Source organism: Anoplolepis gracilipes, chromosome 6 (assembly GCF_047496725.1).
Source record: "Anoplolepis gracilipes chromosome 6, ASM4749672v1, whole genome shotgun sequence".
NCBI classification, from domain to species: domain Eukaryota; kingdom Metazoa; phylum Arthropoda; class Insecta; order Hymenoptera; family Formicidae; genus Anoplolepis; species Anoplolepis gracilipes.
The window spans coordinates 6,451,606-6,473,393 of NC_132975.1; the positions used below are offsets into that span (position 1 = coordinate 6,451,606).

Below are 21,788 nucleotides of genomic sequence, written 5' to 3' on the forward strand. Positions count from 1 at the left end.
ATTCGAAAATACAACTTATATTGAAATAGCATCTTATTTTTTTTAGTAGATTATTTGTTCATTATTTGTATAACAATATATTATTTCTAGCACAGATTTTACATCTTACATAAGAAAAAAAAGGTTCTATAAAGAAAGTTGCACATATTAAAAAATTTGGTGTATACACATTTTAATATACACATTTTAATAAACATTAAAAAAGAATTGCTCATAGTTAACAAGTTTTTTTTACACAATTCTGTAGTGATAAAATCTACATTAAATTTAAAAAATCATTATTTTAAAATATTTAACTGATGATGAATGTATATATCATTGCAATTAAGTAAGGACACTATAAAAATTATAAAATTAATGTCTTTATTATATATATTTAGAACATATGATAAATGTAATGAATATTAAAGAATATTTTAAAAATTATTTTTAATGAAAATATTTTCTGAAGAAAGCAAAATTTAAAATACTATATTGTCGAAAAACTTATTATTTTTGTCAATTATAGATTCAGACCTGCGTTCGAGGATCACACTTAGTATAAGCGTAGTTCTCGAATGCAGGCCAATGATCTAAAAAAATATAAAAAATGTTATACAAGTTTTTATTTAGATGTCATTGATTATTAATTAGGAATTTTTTCTATTTAGAAAAATATTCTCTTATAAATCGGTCGATTTGATTACTACAAGGTAGGTGCTTACTTAGTTTGTATCTATTGAATACAGATATCGACTAGATAACGATAGATATCGAATCTATTGAATATTCTTGATATGTATTCAATTATTTTATGCTAAAACATAACCACCTTTGTACTATTGCACAAAATTTTGGTATCTAAAATGTCTTAATATTTTCAAATTTTTTGAAATGGAAATATAAAATCTGCAAAGAAAGATGTATTTGGTAACAAAATTAATAAGTAATGGAAAACGTATGGAATAATATATAAAAAAGTATTCTAGTAATTATGACTTTACCACCACTATTTAGCTGTCACTTCCCAACACATATGAAAGACTGTACTAATCATGAAATAGATGTGTTGTGGTATCATCCTGATTTTACGCAAAGTCGTTATCCACCAGGGCAAGAAAGTAATTACGCATTATTATGTTGTCTATATCATATATATTTTAGTATTGAGCATATAAATTAAATATTTATTTTTTCATATACTAAATAATCTTTCAGTAAGCGAAGCTTGTACACTGATATGTTTGCTTGTGGCCGTACGAATATCAAAAGAACATTTATTGATTCACGATATAGAAAACTGCTCGACATTGAATATCATTGTAGCAGAAGCAATGATAGAGGGTAATACGACTCATGCATGGCTTATTAAGGAAAAACTTATATCGCATCCATATTTGAGTACCGAAGAAGCTTTGAAACATGGAGGCAAAAGCCTAGATATATTAAAAGAATGGGTACGACATGTTCTAGTAATATTCAAAATAAATTATACATATATTCCAACATAATGTTCAATCAAATAAATTCTCTCTTATAATTATTGTTAGATAATATGTGTAATAATTTTGTCGCAGAAATTTAATGTCTTTCACGAAGAAATAGAAACAGGCTTGTGCAAAAATATAAATACATTTCTATATGAATGGTATAAAAGCCCAAAATCTCATACTTTATTTATGCTACTCATCACATGTGGACGCACTATATTATTTATATTTCAAGAAAATACCTATAAAGTAAGAGATTCACAGTACAAAAAGAAAATATACATGTATATATATATAATTTTATCCATAGGTAACATTGTTTGATTCACACAGTCACATCACTGCTAATAATTCAAATCGCGGATTAGTTATTGCTCAGGTAAGCAGCTATAGTTTTAAAAGAAAAATATAATTTTTAAATATATATTAAAGAAAGAGCAACTTTATGCTATAAGCAATATACGAATCCCTGTTCCGCTAATAATTATGAAAATATGTGATACAGACAACTATTGATAAATTGGAATCACTATGCAACTGGTATACGCGGGAAATATTAAAGAATTGTTACAATACACAAGCTAATAAGTACGAATTAGCTTTTTTATATTCCTATAATGCAGAATGCAGTGGTCATAATAGGGCTTTATGTGAATGTCAACAATCTTGTAAAATATAATTATATACATTTCTATAACTGAATACTGAGATATTTTATTACCTTCTTTTATTGCCAATATCTATTATTTTCGTAAGTAATAAATAAGTAAACACATTCACATGAAATATAATTGTATATACTTAGTAGAACTTTTTATTTAAACACATATATAAGTAATATACACGGCGTGTATTTAGCAGCAGTTTTTAACCAGACAAACTGAATGTAGATTAAGACTGATATATTTATTTACATTATGTACAGTTTACTTTCTCTCTGTTTCTTTCCTAAGGCTGATGAAACGCTTTATTGTTTACACAATGCTGAAACTATTCACTAATAAATTACTCTAATTTATTTTTGAAACCATTTTAAATAACAGTTTCTATGATACCATATATATCCTTTTTTTTGAACGAGTTTAGCATTGCGCAAACGTACTCCTGGCGATATGTTACAACTACATATTAATTAGTTTACGCTGATATCTCATTGAGATTTGCTTTCCTCTCATCTATTTCACATTATGCTTATAAAATATAATCAAAAACGTGTGTGTGGACAATTACAGTTTTACTCGAAAGTTTCGTTTTCGTAGCTTTGTAATATTATATAAGAGTCACTACAATATTTTGATTTCTTAACAACTTAGTTTTCTCTTAATCTGTGATAGTATATAATTTTTTACATTATGATGTCTACAATCTGCATATATTTTGTATAAATAAAAATCGCTTATATATTATCGTGGAAACAAATATAGGTATATATAGAACATTGTTACAAAGGCCAATGTCTAACATAATGATGACAAATTTGTTAAGAGAATCAAATCTGTGTAAAAAGAATATCATTACAAAGTGTAATTTTATAAAGCTCATTTCGTACAATTGTAAATAAGAATGTTTTTACTTAATTTATAGAAAAAATATTTTATCTAGAATAATTATAATGTCTCAGAAATACAATAATAAATAATCGTCTAAAATACAAAAAATAAATTTTCTTTCTGTCTCTCTGTTATCATTAATTGTGATTAATTATAAAAGATAAGTAGAATGCCGAAATAGAATAAAGTTTCTAAAATACAGATTTTTTTCTCTTTATGCTCTTATGTACAGTATTAATTATTGTATAGTAGAGTATCATAGAATTTATTTAATAACAATTTTCAACAACGCAATTTCTAGAAATTACTATCTACAAGAACATATAGCTTAATCTAGCAATTTTGTTTTTCAATTACCACATTATTTTAAAAGAATGCTTGAAAATTATATCTCTTTTTCTTTTTAAGAACTGCTTGCAAGTACCAACAAATACAGACATGTATTTGGCAAAGGTAATTGAGCAATTTTTTGCCATATTTTCATATGTAAATAAACATTTTATACCTCATATTACTTTGTACAATATGATCGATTTCAAGGCAATGCTTATTTTCACTCTTTAAAGATAAATAAAAAATGACAATCAGGTATTAGGATTATTTTACAATTATATGACAATTTTGTGATACTTATGTGATTAATATAGATAGAATATAAATATGAGGTTTCATGTAAATTAAATTTATGATATAAGTAAATAACGTTATTATTTTTTAAGCAAACACTCTCAGAAGATATTTTTTGCATATGTTTTAGCAAATAAAATATATACTAAAGCAATATATTGTACATTGTTGAGAATGCATATAATATATACTTGAGATGCTATATAATATATACTGTAATTCTTTATATTGTGATTAATTTATCTCTAATCATTTACAAAAAAAAGCAAGCTGATATTACATTACTGAAAAGAAATGTTATTTAACAAAATACTTTAAAAATATAGTTTTATAATCGAACAAATAAAATAATAACTTTCTTGTTCTTACAAATGATAATTTTGTATGAATGATTTGGACGAGTGTTGCAAAAAAAAAGAAAAAAAAAATGTTAGAGAGATTGACGAACTCGAGGTTGTGCCCATTCTACAAAATCATCGATTAATACAGGCCAGGCACCTTCCTCATCATAATTACTCATATCTGAATTGATCATAAGTGCAAAGTCTAATAGTAAGTTCCACGTATCTTTTGGAATTGATCTTTTGTGATGTTCCTAAAAGATATCAGTAATTATTTTTAAATAACTTTCTCACTCTCTCTTTGTATATAAAAAATAAATATGAAAATAATATTTAAATTTATGCGCTTACCTGTAAGAACTGACACCATAATTGAAGAAATTTGAATTTATCATCTAAAACAATATTCCAATAAGCAATGGCCATATCCAAATCTAAACCTTTCTGCCCTGTATTCTTTGCATAATTAAATGTGAAGTGATAGAAATCCTTGAATTTTAAAGAATCTCTTAATTCATTTTCTAAACTACCTAAACGTGCTTTTAATTTATCTATACTGTCCACACTGAAAAAGATAATTATGGAAATAATTAGAATTTAGATATTTAATGATTGCTATAAGTATGCAACAAAAAAATTGATATTTACCCCAAGTCTATCATCCCATTCATAAATTCCTCTTTAGTAAATTCACATTGTGTTTCAGCACGAAATTTCCATGCAATGATCAAAACTAATTTACTCTCGGGACTGAGATTTAAATCATCTAGAAATTTCATGATACCATCTGCCGTAATTTTATTGGGTTCACTTGGATCTGTAATGTATAATTGAAATTATAATATTTTATTATAATACTGACAATGAATATAAATAGTAAAGTAAAAGTTGCAGTCATATATTATATCTGTAATTTTACCTTGGTATTTGCTATATAATATTTCCAACTTTTTTTTATCGACAGAATTTTTTGGTTCTTTGTAATAAGCTTCTGGATTTTGGAAATAATTGTCGCTTGCCAGATCAAGCTTCCAATCATTTTGAGCCAGACAATATATTGCAGTTTGCTCTCCAGTTTGTGTAAATGTTATAAATTTTTTCACTTTGTCCCTTTGTGAAAACTTTAATTTATGCTGCAATTTGAACGAAATAACGTAACACATTGAAAGATGATTACTTACTCGATTATAAAAATAGTGTGCATATAAAGATGACATATATGATTCTAGATTTTATTATTCTAATTAGGCATTAATAAATAATGTCTCTTATACTTTTATTCAGAGAGTTAGATCAACTTTCTGTAAATATCATCATGTAATATCATATATCTAAAAACATTCAAGTTTTTATGACACATTCAAACTATACTTTGATATAATTTTTTTGTCTTAAATAATATTTTAATTCAATATATTTTGTAGGACGGACAGAGAGAACAGGGAAAGCCAAAATGTGAAAATCATTAACATCATATACAAGAATTATACAAGAATAGGTTATTGTAGTAACATAAAAACGGAGCAACAAAATCTCAGTTAGAAAATGGGATTTGATTAATTGACAACTTGATGAAAAGTGTAATTTCGTTGACGTATAATCGCCCTTTTTTTAAAACTTACCATTTTCCGGCTAATTTTAGGCCCCCGAAAAAGCCAAAATATTATTCCCCTCGCACTACACTCGACGTGACATGCGCATGTCTGTGAAGGTCTCAAGAAATGCAAATACATCGAGTCACATCGAGTGGATGTTACACACATATATATATATATATATATATATATATATATATATATATATATATATATATATTATATACATATTTACGTCGCCACCAAACGTTACCGAAGCAAACTAGGACGATACAGCGGGTTATTTAAGAAGGTGGTGACGAAATTATATGGTTAATTTATCTTTGTTTCTTTTTTTCAAAAGATTGACATGTTCGAATAATTTTGTTTCGCTGTCCTTCTCGTATATTTGATTACATTTTAATCGATATTATTTCTTTTTTTACGATAAAAAAGATTTTAATATTTTTAATCATTTTCAAGCATCCCCATGCATTTCACATATCCGCTCTTTTAAATCAGATTTATAGTAAGAGATTTGCAATAAAATACATGTATACAGATTTATTAAGAAAAAATTCGAAGATAAATTCTGTATCAGAAGCGATATAATTCTCGTGAATCGAACAGCTGTGCGCACATCAAACGACGATACGACGAAGGTGATCGATTTCGATTTGTACTGCGATAAATGTCATATAAAAATAATTAAAATAATAGTTATTATTCAACATAACGTGATTCTTTCGCTGTTTAAAATATGACGATTAAGACTATGATTTTAATAACATAAATTTTGTAAAAAAAACTGTAAAATACCGAGTAAATATATATGTGAAGGTTTGTGAGTGATGTGAATGAGAAACTCTGCTTCTGTCAAAAGTTGGACAGAACCACGGACCACGGATCAGTACTAACCTGATATGCGTCTGCAAATAAGATGAGAATAGAGATGCGATTTCATTAAGTGTTGTTCGTTGAAAGGAGGGCAAGATTTATCTTGATTCATCATGTTTATTTATCAAACCATAATGATGTTCAGTTTCAATGTCGAAAAAGCGACAGCGACTGAATCGTGTAGGTTACTGGTACGTACAAAATGATATACATAACAACATTGATAATGATTTTATATACTATATACGCGATTATTATTGCTTCTTATATTAAATTTTATTAAAAGACACATAAATAACATGTGACAATTTATATATGTATATAAAGTAAATATAAAACTTTTGTTTTATTTCGTCATGTTTAAATATTTATTTATGCATGCTCATGCTAAGATGTATATTATTATTTGCAGAAATCTGAAAAGATATATCAAAATGTCCAGCTATATAGATGAAGATACGCAATAATTTTATATAAAAATGACGGGAAATAGTTATGAAGCACTGCCATTCTATCATCACCCTAATAGCACTGGGAGAGAAATGTGCCAATGGCTGGCACATATTAAGCTGTCAAGAATCATTATTTTGACATCCATAGTTTTATTTATCGTGCCATTATTTACACATTATTATTTATCCAAGGTATGTTCAAGAAGAAAGTTGAAGAACTTTCAAGATTATGATTCTGTGATGTTTTATACTAATTTTTGAATTTATTTTTAGGTGGAATCTGATGCTCCAGATAGAGATATATATAGAACGTTTTCAACTCTGGAAGCCTTTGAAGATTTCACATCCATGAAAGCGTCACAATTGAAGATGCGAATAGAAGAAATGTATCGTATAAAAAATTCAGTGAGTAACGAATTGAGAGATCTAGGTGCTAAGAGGCGAAGACTTCAAGGTGAAGTTAATAGTTTGACACAGAAAATAGATGAATTAAAGCAAGAATTATCGCATCAACAAACAGATCTCGATAGATTAAAAATAAGTGTAGAACAAGCACAAGTAGCACAAAGAGAGGCAGTTGAAAGAAATACGCCGGAATTAGCACCTCCTAAGAGAATATTGATTAATACTACTCCAGTTATATTGCTCAGTACAGATCCACGATCGTGTAAAATGTATAACTGTTTTGATCATAGTCGATGTGCATTGACAAGTGGTTTTCCTGTGTATTTGTATGATCCAGATCAATTTTCAGTAGTTAATCCAGGATGGGATGTAGATGGTTTCTTAAAAACGACCATTAAACAAACATTAGGTATGTAATTAATATGTATGAACAAGCTGTAATTAAAAAGTAATATTTTTTTATTTGATAAAATGTTTATTTTATAATATATTTATTATATAGGATACAATCCACATCTTACTAGAAATCCGGCAGAGGCATGCATCTATATAGTTTTAGTTGGTGAAGCTTTAAGTTTTCAACAAAAGAATGATCAACATTACAACAAACCTTTAGATATAAAGAAACTGCATGCGCTCCCTTATTGGGGAGGAGATGGTAGAAATCATATATTGTTAAATCTTGCGCGGAGAGATTTGTCTGCAGATTCTGGAAATATTTTTAGTAATCTGGATACTGGAAGAGCAATGACAGTACAATCTACATTTCATAGAAATCAGTTTCGCAGTGGTTTTGATTTAATCGTCCCACCAATTCTGGGACCACCTGGTGGAGATGTTTGGCAGGAATGTGCACAAATGTTGCCTGCGAGAAGAAAATATTTATTGTCTTTTCAAGGGGAAATGAGAACCTTTAAAGGTACTCCAATAACACATCAAATCGACGATTCAGACTTAGATCTGGAAAAATTAGTGGTTGATGATAATAATATAGACTCATTTATCATTCAACATTTGAAAGATATGAGCAATGGAATAACTTTGGATAAGTTTTATATTCAATTTGAATGTATACCAGCTTCTGTGGAAAGCAAACCCATGGAGACCCTTGATTGGTCGCTCTGCGGAACTGATTCATCCAGAAGAGCCATACTAAAGGAATCGACATTTGCATTGATTTTAGCTCCTAGCAATGTCACATTATTGACTACTTCGTCTATGCAAGCGAGATTATATGAAGCATTACGAGCCGGATCAATACCAGTTATTCTCGGCGGTGATCAGATCTTGCTTAATTATAATGAAGTCATAACTTGGAGAAGAGCTATTATCTTTTTACCTAAGGTAATTTTTATCGTAGCATTGTCAAATTTGACGTTAGTGATGTTGAATCAAGGTTGACAAAAATATAATTTTAGGCCAGAGTGACAGAAATGCATTTTTTATTGCGTGCTGTTCCTGACAACGATCTTCTGACTATGCGAAGACAAGGTAGACTGATATGGGAACGTTATATGAGTACCGCTCAAAGTGTAGTGGATGCTACCATAGCGGTAGTCAGAGACAGACTTGGTATACCTCCGTTACCGGCGCCTCAAACACCCAGTCCCAGTGTTTTTAACGAAAGTTTCGTGGTATGTATATTTTAATGTGACAAAATAAGTGATCCGATTTTATTATATACATATATATATATATATAATTCACATGTTATCTTATTTTAAAAGCCTTTAAAATCGGATACAATTATTGCTGAGCCTGAAGCTGAAGAGAGCTTAGGTCCTTTAGAACCACCGTACCCATCTCCTGCTTTTAAGAGAAATTATACAACATTATTAGTTCAAGGTCATGAAATTTGGAATGATTGGATGGATCCATTCAATTTGTATCCACAGTTACCTTTTGATACCGTTCTTCCCAGTGATGCCAAATTTCTTGGTAAGATTACTATCTTAAATACTACTTTAAATGCTATATGTTATGTAAATTTTATTTAATCATATTATGCTTTACTTATTCTCATAGGGTCAGAAGTTGGTTTTCGACCTATTGGCAAAGGGGCTGGAGGTGCCGGAAAAGAGTTTAGTGAATCATTAGGAGGAAACTATCCAAGAGAACAGTTTACAATTGTAATATTAACATATGAAAGAGAACAAGTTCTTGTAAACTCGCTAGCGCGTCTTTATGGCTTGCCTTATTTGAACAAAGTATTGATTGTGTGGAATAGTCCGAAACCACCCGCGGAAGATCTCAAATGGCCTGACATTGGCGTTCCAATAAACGTAATATATAAGTATAATTTATTATTCTATACAACGCAGGAAAATTACATAAAAATATATTTTAAATATATTTGAACAGGTTATAAAAGCTCCAAGAAACAGTTTGAACAATAGATTCCTTCCATTCGATGCAATTGAGACAGAAGCCGTCCTTTCTGTTGATGATGATGCTCACTTGAGGCATGATGAGATCATGTTTGGTTTCAGGTGAGCTGATTTTATGCACAGTTTTGATCAATGTAAGTATCTTTGATATCTATTACATATGATATTTACAGAGTATGGAGAGAACATCGAGATCGCATAGTTGGATTTCCTGGTCGCTTTCATGCATGGGACCAGAATTATCATAACGCTTGGAATTATAATTCCAATTATTCATGCGAATTATCCATGGTTTTAACCGGGGCTGCTTTTATTCACAAACATTATACATATCTATATACGTATTGGTTACCCCAAGCAATAAGAGATAAAGTTGACGAATATATGAATTGTGAAGACATTGCTATGAATTTCTTAATATCCCATATTACCAGGAAACCACCAGTTAAAGTAAGATCTTATCTTTAATAATATTAAAAAGAATTATTTAAAACTACATTAGTACTACATTATTCTCTCTATTTTTTTCTAACATCTTAAATCATATTTTAAATCTTGATTTAGATTTTACGCAAATATTACAATTTTTGTTTATATTTTGAATGATTAAACATTACAAGTTTATATACCATATGATTTTAATACATATATTTAATTGTTCACTTACTAGGTAACATCACGTTGGACATTTAGATGTCCAGGTTGTCCAGTTTCGCTTTCAGAAGATGATACACATTTTCAGGAGAGACATAAATGTATTAATTTCTTCTCACAGGTAAACAACATTTTTAATTATTATATAAATAAATTTTAATTATTATAAATAAATTGAAACAATGTAATATACATTATTCAATATGATTTATGATCTTAGGTTTTCGGATATATGCCTCTATTAAATACACAATATCGAGCGGATTCCATACTATTCAAAACACGAATACCACATGATAAACAAAAATGTTTCAAATTTATATGAAGAAAGAATGCGCGCACGTGTATAGACTTCTGTGTAGGTATTGTAGAATAAGATTTATATATATATATATATATATAACTTTGATACAATTTTATGAAGTTCTATTGTACAAGACATTTTACAAAAGGTGTACAAGAAGTTCAGGACATAATGGAAAGTTTAATTATATAATAAGGATTTTATCAAAAAAATGTCAATAAATAGGTAAACTGTATAAATAATTATATGGACAGATCTTGAATATATCTTTCAATGATTAATGCAGAGCTGTTCTCGTGTAATTGAATAATTTTCAATTTTTTGCAAGATATTTAATAACGATGATTATAAACGATTAAAATAATTTTGTGAATAATAATTTTTATGAATAATATTAGAGAGATATGATAAAGTAGCCTGCATTAATATATGTGTAATGTGTTATATATGTGAATATATAATTGGACATCTATTTTCTTTCTTTAGGTTCTTTTCTTTTTTAAATATAATCAGTTGCAATCTGAAACATTTAAAAAGGATAGAAAATTTTGTAATTATAATTAACATACTATATTAATATATACTATAGTCTACAATATATATAGTATATATAATGTAGTATACTTGAATTATACTGCCATGATTAGTAGCATATATAACTATATAATATATATATATATATATATATATATATATATATATAATATACACACTATACATATATACATGCGTGTATATATTATAGGCATAAATTAATAATATATAATATTATATACATGTATATATTAATATATACATATATATATATATATATATATATATATATATATATATAATATACACACTATACATATATACATGCGTGTATATATTATAGGCATAAATTAATAATATATAATATTATATACATGTATATATTAATATATACATATATATATATATATATATATATATATAAATTAAAAGAAAAACAAGAATTATATATATATACATAAATTGTGTATAAGTGTGAGAAAAAAGAGATGTATTATAATAGAATCAAAATAATGTATATATATCTACAATAAAATTGGACAGACAACATAATTTTTTAACGTAAGCAAAATGAAAAATAATTAAGAATATCAAAAAGTTTGAAATTTATATATATGCACATATTGTAGTCATCTAATTGGGACAAGACATACATAAGAATTGTTGGAACAATTTGTGAATCTCTAGACTTCATTATATAAATCATTGTATAAATACTTTGTAAATCTCTATAATTAACTACCTTACAATTGATACAGAAACATCACATCTGTCTAATGTAATATACATATGATAATGGCATATATTGTGTAAGATTAAATTTTATATTATACTGTGTAATATTTTATATTATTTACCATTTTATTTATTATTATTTTCATAGGTTTTTTCATTTGTGGCATTTGAAACATCATATAATACTTTTGAAAATATTAATAATGTTAACAAATAATATTTGCAAATGTGAACGTACTCATCTAAATTTGTACGTACATTTGGAATGTATTTTTTTTATATAAGGGCTATATTAAATAAATTTTATTTTATTTTTTAATCATATGAGATTAATAATGAAATATGTTTAATAAAGAATATTGTACAGTACAAGTAGTAATCAAATAATGTAAAAGTTTTAAAATCTAAAAAAATTTCTGTATTTTTTATTTGTAAAAAATCATTCCTTTGACATTAACAAAGTTGAAAATAATGTTTTTGTAACAATACTCATTTTTTTCGCGTTATAAAAGTTCTTAAAACAAGATATAGGAATTTTATTTGTAAGTTTATATGTCCTATCTCTATTTTTTATATGTCTTTATGTGTTATTCATATTTTTTATATGTTAAAATAGTCTATATTATTTTATTATATTATTATACATAATATTATAATTTATATGTTTTATATACAATATTGACGTGTGCCAAATTTTTATAATTTTATTGTTTATGTATATAATATACACAATTAATAAGCTTTCGATTATCTATAATATGTAAAGATATTTTAAATTTATCTTGTAAAATTTATTTATGAAATGTAGTTTACCCAATATTATATATAACGTGTTCAAGTAATTTTATTGTATCTCAAACATTACCCATTATATTCTTATGCGATATTACTTTTAAATGCAAGAATATTTGTGTAATTGCCCTTGATGTGAAAAATTTCATGTACAGTAATTATTAATGTAAAGAATTATTCTATAGTTGCTCTGTATGTTGTATTACTTTATACATTGTGCATGCAAATAAGTTGTGATTTTTTAATTCTTAAATATCTCGTGGTAAAAGTATACATGTATATATATGGATACTTGTCTCTGATAGATTCCTTGCTTTATTTAATTTAGAAATAAGAATATTTATTTTGAGAATGATGGAATTTAAAATTCATACGAATCATACATTGATACTGTAATGAATGTAAACAGTTATGTTTTATCATTTTTATTTAAAACTAGATTTTTTCTTCAGATCTATTGCTTTGTATTCTAAACACTGCTTATAATTAGAGGCATTTCATGAATGAAACATAGGAAGTTGTAAATTAATGATTAAATTTATAAATTGGAAGAAAAAGAGATAATACAAAATTACCACGAGATGATAAAAATCTACATCGCATTATGCGATTTAATTTATTTTAGTTGTATGCTTTTCTAATCTGTTATTTTATTCCAGGGTGAAAGAGATACGCTTTGCATGTATTAAAATAAGTTTCAAAATTAATATTACCATTTTATACAAAGATATTTTATATTCTTTGCCGTTTCGTTCCGCAAGTAGTAAGTAATCACATGTATGAGACATGTTGGATGAGCAGTAGTAAATGTCAACAGTAGTTACTACATGTGAATAGTCAGACGCACAGTAGTAATATGCATACGACAAATGCAGCACTACAGAGTTATATCAAGTGACTATGTTAAAATTATTTATATATTGATCAACAATGACTCTGACATTAATTTACGTAATTATATATATATGTGTAATAACATCACGCGTTGTAACAAAGTGCGGGGCAAATTTGTAACTGTGATTATGCATGCAATGACGTCAATAGAGAATTTCACGCTTTTTAGATTCATTTTTTATAATACATATACATGTAGATGTAAAATACAGATTACTTATCTAAATCATTTTAATAAAATTTTGAAGTTTATATGATTTTTATATAATTTTAGAGAGAGAGAGAGAGATAGAGAGATGTGTATCTCATTATTATGTCACTGTTGGTTTCTCGATATATTTTTGCGTTAAGTTTGTCTGCTCATCGATAAAGAAAAAAGAAGTTTTCGAAATCTGGGTAACTCTCATCATATGTGCGCCACGTGACGTGCCCAACTATACAAAACTTTAGCAATGTTGAAGGAATGGCGCGCATCGACCATCAAAAGTTTCTACGATCTTGGAGAGCACAGTGAGATGATTTACTGAGTATTTTGCGTACAATTATACGAACGACTGTATAGTAAATATATATTGCGTTTACTTTGCATACGCTATTTTTCTGAATGCTGGTACATAATTAGAAAATCTTGAAATTCACACGCGTTTCTTGCAACTGCGTAAATCTTCAGAAAAATTAAAAATACGAGTTTCTCCCCGGTGAATCTTTTTTATGCATATTTTTTTTTAATTTTACTGATAAGATTACATATATAATACGACAATATTGACAAGTAATAATTCAGGGAAAAATGAAAAAATCAATGTTACAAATTTTATTTTGCACTCTTGAAATGAATGCGACATTTTTCGATATACAAAGTATTAGGGAATGAAATATTTGAGAATATTTTTTTTTTTAAACAAACACTAATTTCGAAGATTAGAGAAATTTCATCGATCCTTCTCTTAAAACATTAAAATGATTTCTACTGTTTATAGAGGGATCCGTTTCAAATACAGCGCCGTGTGATTGCGATCCTCGCGAAGTTCGCGCCAGATTGGTCCGTCCGTCGATCAATACAGTATTTTCCGCGACGTAAGTCTCGTCCCATTTGCCGATTGGTCAGGACGTACGCCGCAATCCGATTATTTATTAAGCTCGCGGGAAGGTGCAATATTTGTCAGGCATCTCGTTTGTCGCAAGTACGAGATGGCAGGCGATCGTGATCGACGTACAACGTGTAACCGCCGATTACTATTGCATGAAACCCGAACAAATCCCTGCTCGAATGACAGCCGCACTTTGAACGTCTTTCCACTTTCCCTTCTCTCCTCTTCAGCATCGGTCGTCGTCTACACGAAAGTTCTTACACCGTATGTAAGGTATTATAAATATCTTTTCCATACTATAAATTCTTTGGAAGATTTTTCAATTTTTATTTACGGAAATATCACTAACTTTAATCTTTTAATTATATTAATTATCTTATTGATAAATTTACAAATAATCGAAATAATTTTATTGAAATAAGTCTATTTTAAAGTTAAATAAAAAATGATATTTTTCTATGTTTATGTTCTTATATATATATATATAATTATATATAATTATACAGTTTTTAAATTGAAAAAGTTATTGATGTAAGAACCACAACGATGCCTTTCATACAAACATATAATTCTTGACGCGACTTTTAATAGAAAGTGCACGCGCGCGAGTTGTAAGCCACCCCGTATACGAAAAGAGGGGAAGCAAGAGGTGGAAAGCAGCTCGGTTCGCGCAACTGCGGTTCCACACAAGTGCGATAAGACTATCCTTTCGATAGAGGTCTCTGAGTGATATATACGTCGCGCGACTCCGAAGAACCGCTCGCGAGGAATGCGGGTTCGCGCCTCGATGTCGACGTGAATATTTCGAGACAGGAAGTCGAATCGCGACCGGAAATTCGCCCCATTCCACGTTCCAAGTCGTCGCCGTTAAAGGGAGGCTTGCGAGAAAGTGAGGAGGTAAACGAGTGTGCGAGGGAAGAAAAAGGAGAAAGCAGCGGCGCGGAGGGGGGGGGGTAGCCAGGTATACCGAGAGCGAGAAAGAGAAAGCGATAGGAGCGCAAAGTTAGAAAGAGGGGGATGGTGGGATAACTTCAGCCGGGAGGGAAAGAGACGGAGAGTTCCGCGCGCGGGTCGACGTGGACGCGCCGTTTGATCGTCCCAGCGCGGCGGAGGGGGGGAGGCACACGCGCGCGCGCGGGAGAGAGACAAACGCATTCGCGCGAGTCGTGCCGTGCCATCGCATCGTCGCATCGTCGGAAAGGGCACCGCCGCCGCGCGCGAAAGCGGCGACGCGTCGGATAACTCATTTTGAGCCGCCGCTGCCGGACGCGCGACGCAACGCGGCGTCGCGACGCCAGGCGCCGCGCAGTGCGCACACAGGCACCCTCTGGCGCTCCCTCACCTTCGTCGTGCGAGACGAGTGTCGGCCGTTTCGCGCAAACTTTTAACGGACGACTCGACGCGGGGATACGAATAGAGGCGAATTGAGCCGAGAAAGAGGGAGCAAGAGAGAGAGAGAGAGAGAGAGAGAAAGAGAAAGAGAAAGAGAGAAAGCCATAACGCCCGAGATGGGTGTTTAACCCTCGCGACGATCATCGGGCATTCTCGCGTTCGTGCCGAGAATCGTGTCGACGACGACGACGTCAACGGGGACGAGGATGAGCGCGACGACACCTCGGCGACGGCGACGATAGAAGAGATAACGAGTCCCTTGGAGCGACAGTGGTGAACCCCCTCCGTTGTCAGCTGGGGAAACGTTTGTCGTGGGTGTGTAACTGTTCGGGGACGATCGACTGCGTGGGCGTCGCGGCGGCCGTTAGAGGCGCGCCGAGGAGCGCCATTGTCGTGTCAGCTGCCACGTGAATCGCGCGGACGTCTGCGAGCGTCTGCGAGCGGACTTTTGCGGAAAGAAAGGCTGATCCCGGGACGGCGATCGGAGTGCCAGATCGTGTACGAACGCGCTACGTCATCGCTACGTCGAGCATGTCTCCCGCGGTCGCGACGGCATCCAGTTAACGAGACGGCGATATACCTTCGCGGGTCTGTTAATTGGGATGGCGCATCGCCTCGTTGCGGTGTTAGTATCCGGAAGATAACGCAGAGGATCCGACACACAAAGAGGACGTCGACGTGACAACTGCAGCGCTACCGTGTCCGATACCGTGCGTAGGTCGAGCCACGAAAGTCCTATTTATCTTTAGCGGTGGCAACCCAGTGACCCGTTTTCCTTTTCAATCGATGCGGTTTTACAGAATTTTCAAGAGAATCAGGGACGCAGCCATTATCCAGTGATTCGGAGCTCAACGAAAACGCTGTCATCCTACATCATCGCTCCGAGTGTGCGGAATCGCATTGATTAGATCGCACGCAGCTGTCGCTTTATTGAAGCGATCAAGTGAATTTATCGGAGGTGAAGAGAGAAAGAGAGAGAGAGAGAGAGAGAGAGAGAGAGAGAGAGTGAGAGCAGTGCTTTCGCCCCTCCTCGCGAAGCAACGTCGAGGAAGATCTGCGGTTCTTCAGCGCGAGAAGGGTTACGTGAGTCGTACGCTCGCAAGGAACAGCGTATCGTCCGATGGTGCATTCGGGCAACGCAGCGCGTGAGGCCGGGCCGCAAGAGAGAATGCGAGAGCCTCCTCACAGCCTGTGAACATGATTTGTCATACACATGCGACGGGCGGTAATCGTACGACGAGAGACACCGACGACGACGACGACGACGACGAGGAGGAAGACGACGACGAGGAAGACGACGACGACGACGACGACGACGACGACGACAAGGACAACGACAACGACGACGAGGAGGAGGAGCGCGACACTCGCGGCCATGCCACGAGGACGCCGTGCGCTCGCATGAGATCAGCCCGACTGCTACTACTATCTTACCGCAGTATCCCACAGCATCGGGGAAGAAAGCCCATATCGCGCCAGACGTCACAGTCAGACAGCGCAGCCGAGTCCAAGGACGTCCACCTTCTATTGTTATCCCATAGTGCAGAGGAGACCATCCCGAAGTCATCGACCACGACGGAGGTGGTGTCGTGTCGCGATTGGCGCGAGCCGCGAGTGCAACGTTCGAGTGGCGAGTCAACGACGACGGTGGTGCAATCGCGACGACGACGACGACGACGACGACGTAACTCTGGTGCGTTCGCGTTTCCGCGTCGCGGTGCGGTGGTGCGGTCAACGGGTGTCGGATGACTTCCCCAGGACGAAAGCCGCGCTTCGTAGTAGTCGTAGAAGGTTATATATCCCGATTGTCGTATCCACGTATCGCGTCGACGACGATCGTCGTAGAGGAGAGGCGCGGAGGGAGCGTAGGCCCCGTCGGTATTACGGCAACGTCCCGTCGACGTCGGCGTCGTCGGTGGTGCGCCGGCCTGCCTCACACCCGCGTCATACCCACGTCGCATACCCCGTGCACGCGCGTACACCGCCATCGTGATGGCGGAGCTACCTCAGCCTGACATGTCGCACCTCACCCCCGAGGAGAGGCGCATCATAGAGGGTGTTTTAATGCGCCAAAAGGAGGAAGAGGAACAGGATCATGAGATTATGAGGTATGTACTCTCTCGATGCTTACTACTTTTGTTTGCAAAATTTCCGATATCCCTGTAACCAGTAGATTTTTTTCATATTAAAAAATTAAATGAAAATAGTAAAAAATTATATGATTTTACGTAGTAAATAAAGTTGGAAAGTAATAATCAACAAGAAGTGGTGTGATTAAAATCTTGATCATACTATATATATATATATATAAAAATTACTTTTATTTAATTAATTATCTTTTTATTTAATTATGTTTTTTATTATTTTTTCAAATTTTGTATGCAAAGAAAGATGCACAAAAGAGTAATTAAATATTTTTTCCAACAAAATATTTTTTTGTTCAAAGAGATTTTTAATTAAATCTTTTTTATTTTATAACAAGATAAATGATACAACTTTTTTACACAATGTATAAAAATAGAGTACTATCTAATAATATTTCATATACAATAATATCGATATACATGTGTTTTATCAGAAAGAACATAGAATATAATTTATAATTATTATTTAATAACAGAATATAATTATAATAATGATTTAATATTAATATTATTATTAATATTAATAATATTAATATTATTATTAATATTAATAATATTAATATTAATACTTACATGACAAATGATTAATTCGTAATTACGTTGTTTATCTAATTAAGTAACACATGTGTAATTAATAATTATCACTCTTGTATATACATTATTTAGTAAAATGTTGAAATGACGACTCAAAATTTTATTATATACGCTAAGAATTTTTTATATTACTACAAAAAATCTCTTACTACAAGTTTCATCGCAACTCTCTCCAATGATAATCACAAAATATGTGTAGATGCATAATATCGAGTCTTAAAAAGAGCATGAACATGTGCTGATATATTTTTTGCCGCCGTACGATAATCGCTTGCGACATGAATTCGAAACTATCGATGAAGGTATTGTTTTGCAAGCAGAACGCGGGCTTTCACACACACACACGAGTATTTAGGACTCTCCATTACACCGGATATTGCCAGGCTGGTCAAACGCCTGTAATAACATTCAAGTATCGTGATGCGTGTGGCCGATATTGTTTGTCGCGCTTTCGATAATTGCGACCGTTTTTATGCCGTTATTTAACGTGCCACAACTAAAATCGTAAAATTGCATAAAATTGCATTGTGTCAAATAAACATTGGTGAAGACTGTTGATATTTTATTAGATTAAAAATTTTTTACATTTACGATTTTTTGATACGATGAAATTTTTTATACGTCGATTATTTTCTATGTATGTATATTTATACATATATGTATAGTTGAATATTTAAACAGATGTGTGAAAAGATATTGCCGCCATTTTTGGACTCGTATACAAAAATATCTTTGATAGAAATTATTCTTTCAATCTTATTATGATTTGAATGATGATTAAAATTAATTAACAGGCATTTTTATATATTTTTAATATCTAGAAGAATGTTAGATAATAACTTTAATTATAGTAAATGGCATCTATTTTAGAGCGCGATGGCGATTAGTGATAACTGTTAAGGTCAAACTGCGGCCAAGTTTAGAAGTCATCGAAACTAGAGACACAAAAGAGAGATATTAATACGGTTAGTGGCGCAAAAATAAGAGATGTCGTTTAGTCGGTTGTTATATAGTTGTTACCGATAACCACAATTGAGCAGACGGACGAAACGACAATCGATCGATCGGATAAAGGTATTTCTTGACCAGTGAGCCTGCTCCTCCGGCTCGTTTCACCTATTTTCCCGGCTCACCTGCTCATTAGTCCTTGACCGCTTTACACCTACATCTTCCATTTATGTATCCACGGCCCCGCACATGCTCCCCGATTACCGCGTCGGCTCTCATCTCTTTTGTATCAAGCGATCAGAAATAAAAGTCGCTTATAATTGTCTTTGCCATCCGCAAATATTCTACATCCTTGCTATATTCCGTCCTCGCAAAAAGTGCTTTCTACGTCTTATTTATCCGTGTTTTAGACAATCGACTCGGTGTATAAAGTCACGCGGGATTGATCGGCCTCGCGACGATAAAAATAAAGCAACCGATTGCAACCGGTCACGTGCCCGACTTATCACAGGAGGCGATGATTGACCGGCGTGCGTAATTGCTTGAATACACACACACACCCACACACACACACACACACACACTATTGTTTTCTCTCTTTATCTCTATCTCTATATCTGTCTCGCTCTCGTGGCGTCTAACAATAACTAAAAAACAGACGGGAGGGAAGAGAACGAGTGTTGCGCAGGTTTTATTGATAGATCGTCGTTGGGCGGGGAAAAACGAGAACGTGAGAAAGATGGGTAAGAGTAATGAGAAAAGCGTGCTGCGCCATACCGATGCGAGAGATCTTGTAACGTAGACGATAGGTACGTGTAGGGGGACGCATGTAAAATGCAAGGCGACGAGCTTTGACGTGGCTTAGTAACGAGCTGCTGCTGCAGCTATAGAGGGTATGCGGAGCCGTAACGGACGGGGTGTGAAAGCGCCTGGATTGGCACGGGGTAAATTCTTGAGGGGTGAAATATATACGCGTCTCCTCTCCGGAGGAGATAGGTGGTAGCGCGCGTCTTTGAAAGATCCGGGGGACGGGGAGAGGGGGGGGGGAAAGGGAAGAGGGAGTAGGAGTGCAAATACCGCGGAACGACGACACGGATAGACCGTTCTGCGTCAACGCAAGTTGAAAGTTAAACTTGAGTATCGCGTCGCGTATCACCCCTATATCACATTTTCCGCGATATCCCCCGATTTCGAAGATTCTTCGCGGAGACGCCGAGGGTATCCTCCCGAGGGACGCGCGCAAATGAAACGAGCGAAAGATAAATGAACGATATCCTAGAAATGCATAATCCCTCGATGGTTGAGAGCCTTGTATATAGTACCTATTTCTCGCGTAAACCCCATAAAGGAGAGCGGCAACGGATGTGCATTTCGACGAATCGCGGAAGTCTCCCTCGTTCCATTACTCAGTCACCGCTCGGTTATCGCGCATTAACGTCTCTCGTTGAGCTTTGTTCTATTTTATATGGACTTATATACGCGCGCGTAATACTTGTACGACGTTCTAGGACGCTACATCTTCTATAATGTTTCTTCCGATAGCTTAATACTATTCTTGCACGTCGTTTATATTATAAAATAATACCATCACACAAATGTTATATTAGCATTTTTATGAGATGAAACATAAAAGTATAAATATGAAAAATCTGCAAGAATAAGTATATATCACACATATTATATATCGCACATAATATTTCATACATATGTCACATATATGTATAATAAGATATTTTATAATAAACATTTTCGACTGTATGACACAACAATTTTTCTTCAGAAAAATTAATTACAATTAATGATAGAAAAATTAATGACAAATAATTAATAGAAAATTGCAATCCGAGTAAAAATAAATAAATAATTATATCTTTTTCATTCTCTATTGATGTTGATATATATAGAATGATTAGGTCAATAATAATATATATTACATTAAAATCTTGATATATAAGATAGCGGAATAGATCGAAGGATGCAGGATATATTAGAAATAAAAGTTAT

General features: G+C 32.9%; 4 protein-coding genes across 21 annotated transcripts in view; 3 read left to right on the top strand and 1 right to left on the bottom strand.

Moving 5' to 3' along the window:
- The first annotated feature begins 287 nt into the window (after nucleotides 1-287).
- Nucleotides 288-2,253, top strand: LOC140666684 (uncharacterized). The gene is made up of 5 exons (XM_072894134.1): nucleotides 288-1,100; nucleotides 1,198-1,436; nucleotides 1,557-1,718; nucleotides 1,780-1,848; nucleotides 1,975-2,253. Exons 1-5 carry the CDS (start codon nucleotides 974-976, stop codon nucleotides 2,146-2,148), a joined length of 771 nt encoding a protein of 256 aa, XP_072750235.1. The 5' UTR covers nucleotides 288-973; the 3' UTR covers nucleotides 2,149-2,253.
- A 1,821-nt stretch (nucleotides 2,254-4,074) lies between these two features.
- On the bottom strand, nucleotides 4,075-6,442 carry Sccro (defective in cullin neddylation 1 domain containing SCCRO). Of its 2 annotated transcripts, XM_072894133.1 has the most exons (6): nucleotides 6,381-6,442; nucleotides 5,610-5,700; nucleotides 4,907-5,120; nucleotides 4,636-4,804; nucleotides 4,339-4,552; nucleotides 4,075-4,241 (listed from the first exon to the last, which is right to left on the bottom strand). In XM_072894133.1, exons 2-6 carry the CDS (start codon nucleotides 5,610-5,612, stop codon nucleotides 4,077-4,079), a joined length of 765 nt encoding a protein of 254 aa, XP_072750234.1. In that variant the 5' UTR covers nucleotides 5,613-5,700; nucleotides 6,381-6,442; the 3' UTR covers nucleotides 4,075-4,076. The 2 variants fall into 2 exon arrangements, with proteins under 2 accessions (XP_072750234.1, XP_072750233.1); XM_072894132.1 differs by lacking the exon at nucleotides 6,381-6,442 and having other exon boundaries at nucleotides 5,610-5,735.
- Nucleotides 6,443-6,512: 70 nt separating this feature from the next.
- Nucleotides 6,513-11,145, top strand: LOC140666682 (exostosin-3-like). The gene is made up of 11 exons (XM_072894130.1): nucleotides 6,513-6,649; nucleotides 6,871-7,102; nucleotides 7,184-7,724; nucleotides 7,818-8,659; nucleotides 8,734-8,949; nucleotides 9,043-9,253; nucleotides 9,341-9,597; nucleotides 9,677-9,804; nucleotides 9,876-10,152; nucleotides 10,373-10,477; nucleotides 10,577-11,145. Exons 2-11 carry the CDS (start codon nucleotides 6,938-6,940, stop codon nucleotides 10,679-10,681), a joined length of 2,847 nt encoding a protein of 948 aa, XP_072750231.1. The 5' UTR covers nucleotides 6,513-6,649; nucleotides 6,871-6,937; the 3' UTR covers nucleotides 10,682-11,145.
- A 3,543-nt stretch (nucleotides 11,146-14,688) lies between these two features.
- Rim (Rab3 interacting molecule) overlaps nucleotides 14,689-21,788 on the top strand; it is a 206,539-nt gene continuing 199,439 nt past the window's right edge. For 6 of the 17 annotated variants that reach the window (XR_012046905.1, XR_012046904.1, XR_012046903.1 and 3 more), the window contains exons 1-2: nucleotides 14,694-14,979; nucleotides 15,298-18,206. Coding sequence is in view for 2 of the 17 variants with exons in the window: in XM_072894671.1 (XP_072750772.1) it covers nucleotides 18,091-18,206 (116 nt within the window). In the remaining 15 variants the exon portion in view is untranslated. Of the gene's footprint in view, nucleotides 14,980-15,297; nucleotides 18,207-21,788 lie in introns of all 17 variants that reach the window. The other 11 variants (XR_012046915.1, XR_012046909.1, XR_012046910.1 and 8 more) reach the window with 4 other exon arrangements.

Coding starts and splice junctions, on each gene's coding strand:
- LOC140666684 (XM_072894134.1), top strand. CDS start 974: ATGACTTTACCACCACTATTTAGCTGTCACTTCCCAACACATATGAAA. Junction 1,719..1,779: donor TTCAAGAAAATACCTATAAA/GTAAGAGATTCA, acceptor TTTTATCCATAG/GTAACATTGTTTGATTCACA. Junction 1,849..1,974: donor GCGGATTAGTTATTGCTCAG/GTAAGCAGCTAT, acceptor TATGTGATACAG/ACAACTATTGATAAATTGGA.
- Sccro (XM_072894132.1), bottom strand. CDS start 5,720: ATGTATTTGCATTTCTTGAGACCTTCACAGACATGCGCATGTCACGTC. Junction 4,553..4,635: donor AATGGGATGATAGACTTGGG/GTAAATATCAAT, acceptor TATCTTTTTCAG/TGTGGACAGTATAGATAAAT. Junction 4,242..4,338: donor TATGGTGTCAGTTCTTACAG/GTAAGCGCATAA, acceptor GATATCTTTTAG/GAACATCACAAAAGATCAAT.
- LOC140666682 (XM_072894130.1), top strand. CDS start 6,938: ATGACGGGAAATAGTTATGAAGCACTGCCATTCTATCATCACCCTAAT. Junction 8,950..9,042: donor TTTTTAACGAAAGTTTCGTG/GTATGTATATTT, acceptor TTATTTTAAAAG/CCTTTAAAATCGGATACAAT. Junction 9,598..9,676: donor ACATTGGCGTTCCAATAAAC/GTAATATATAAG, acceptor ATATTTGAACAG/GTTATAAAAGCTCCAAGAAA.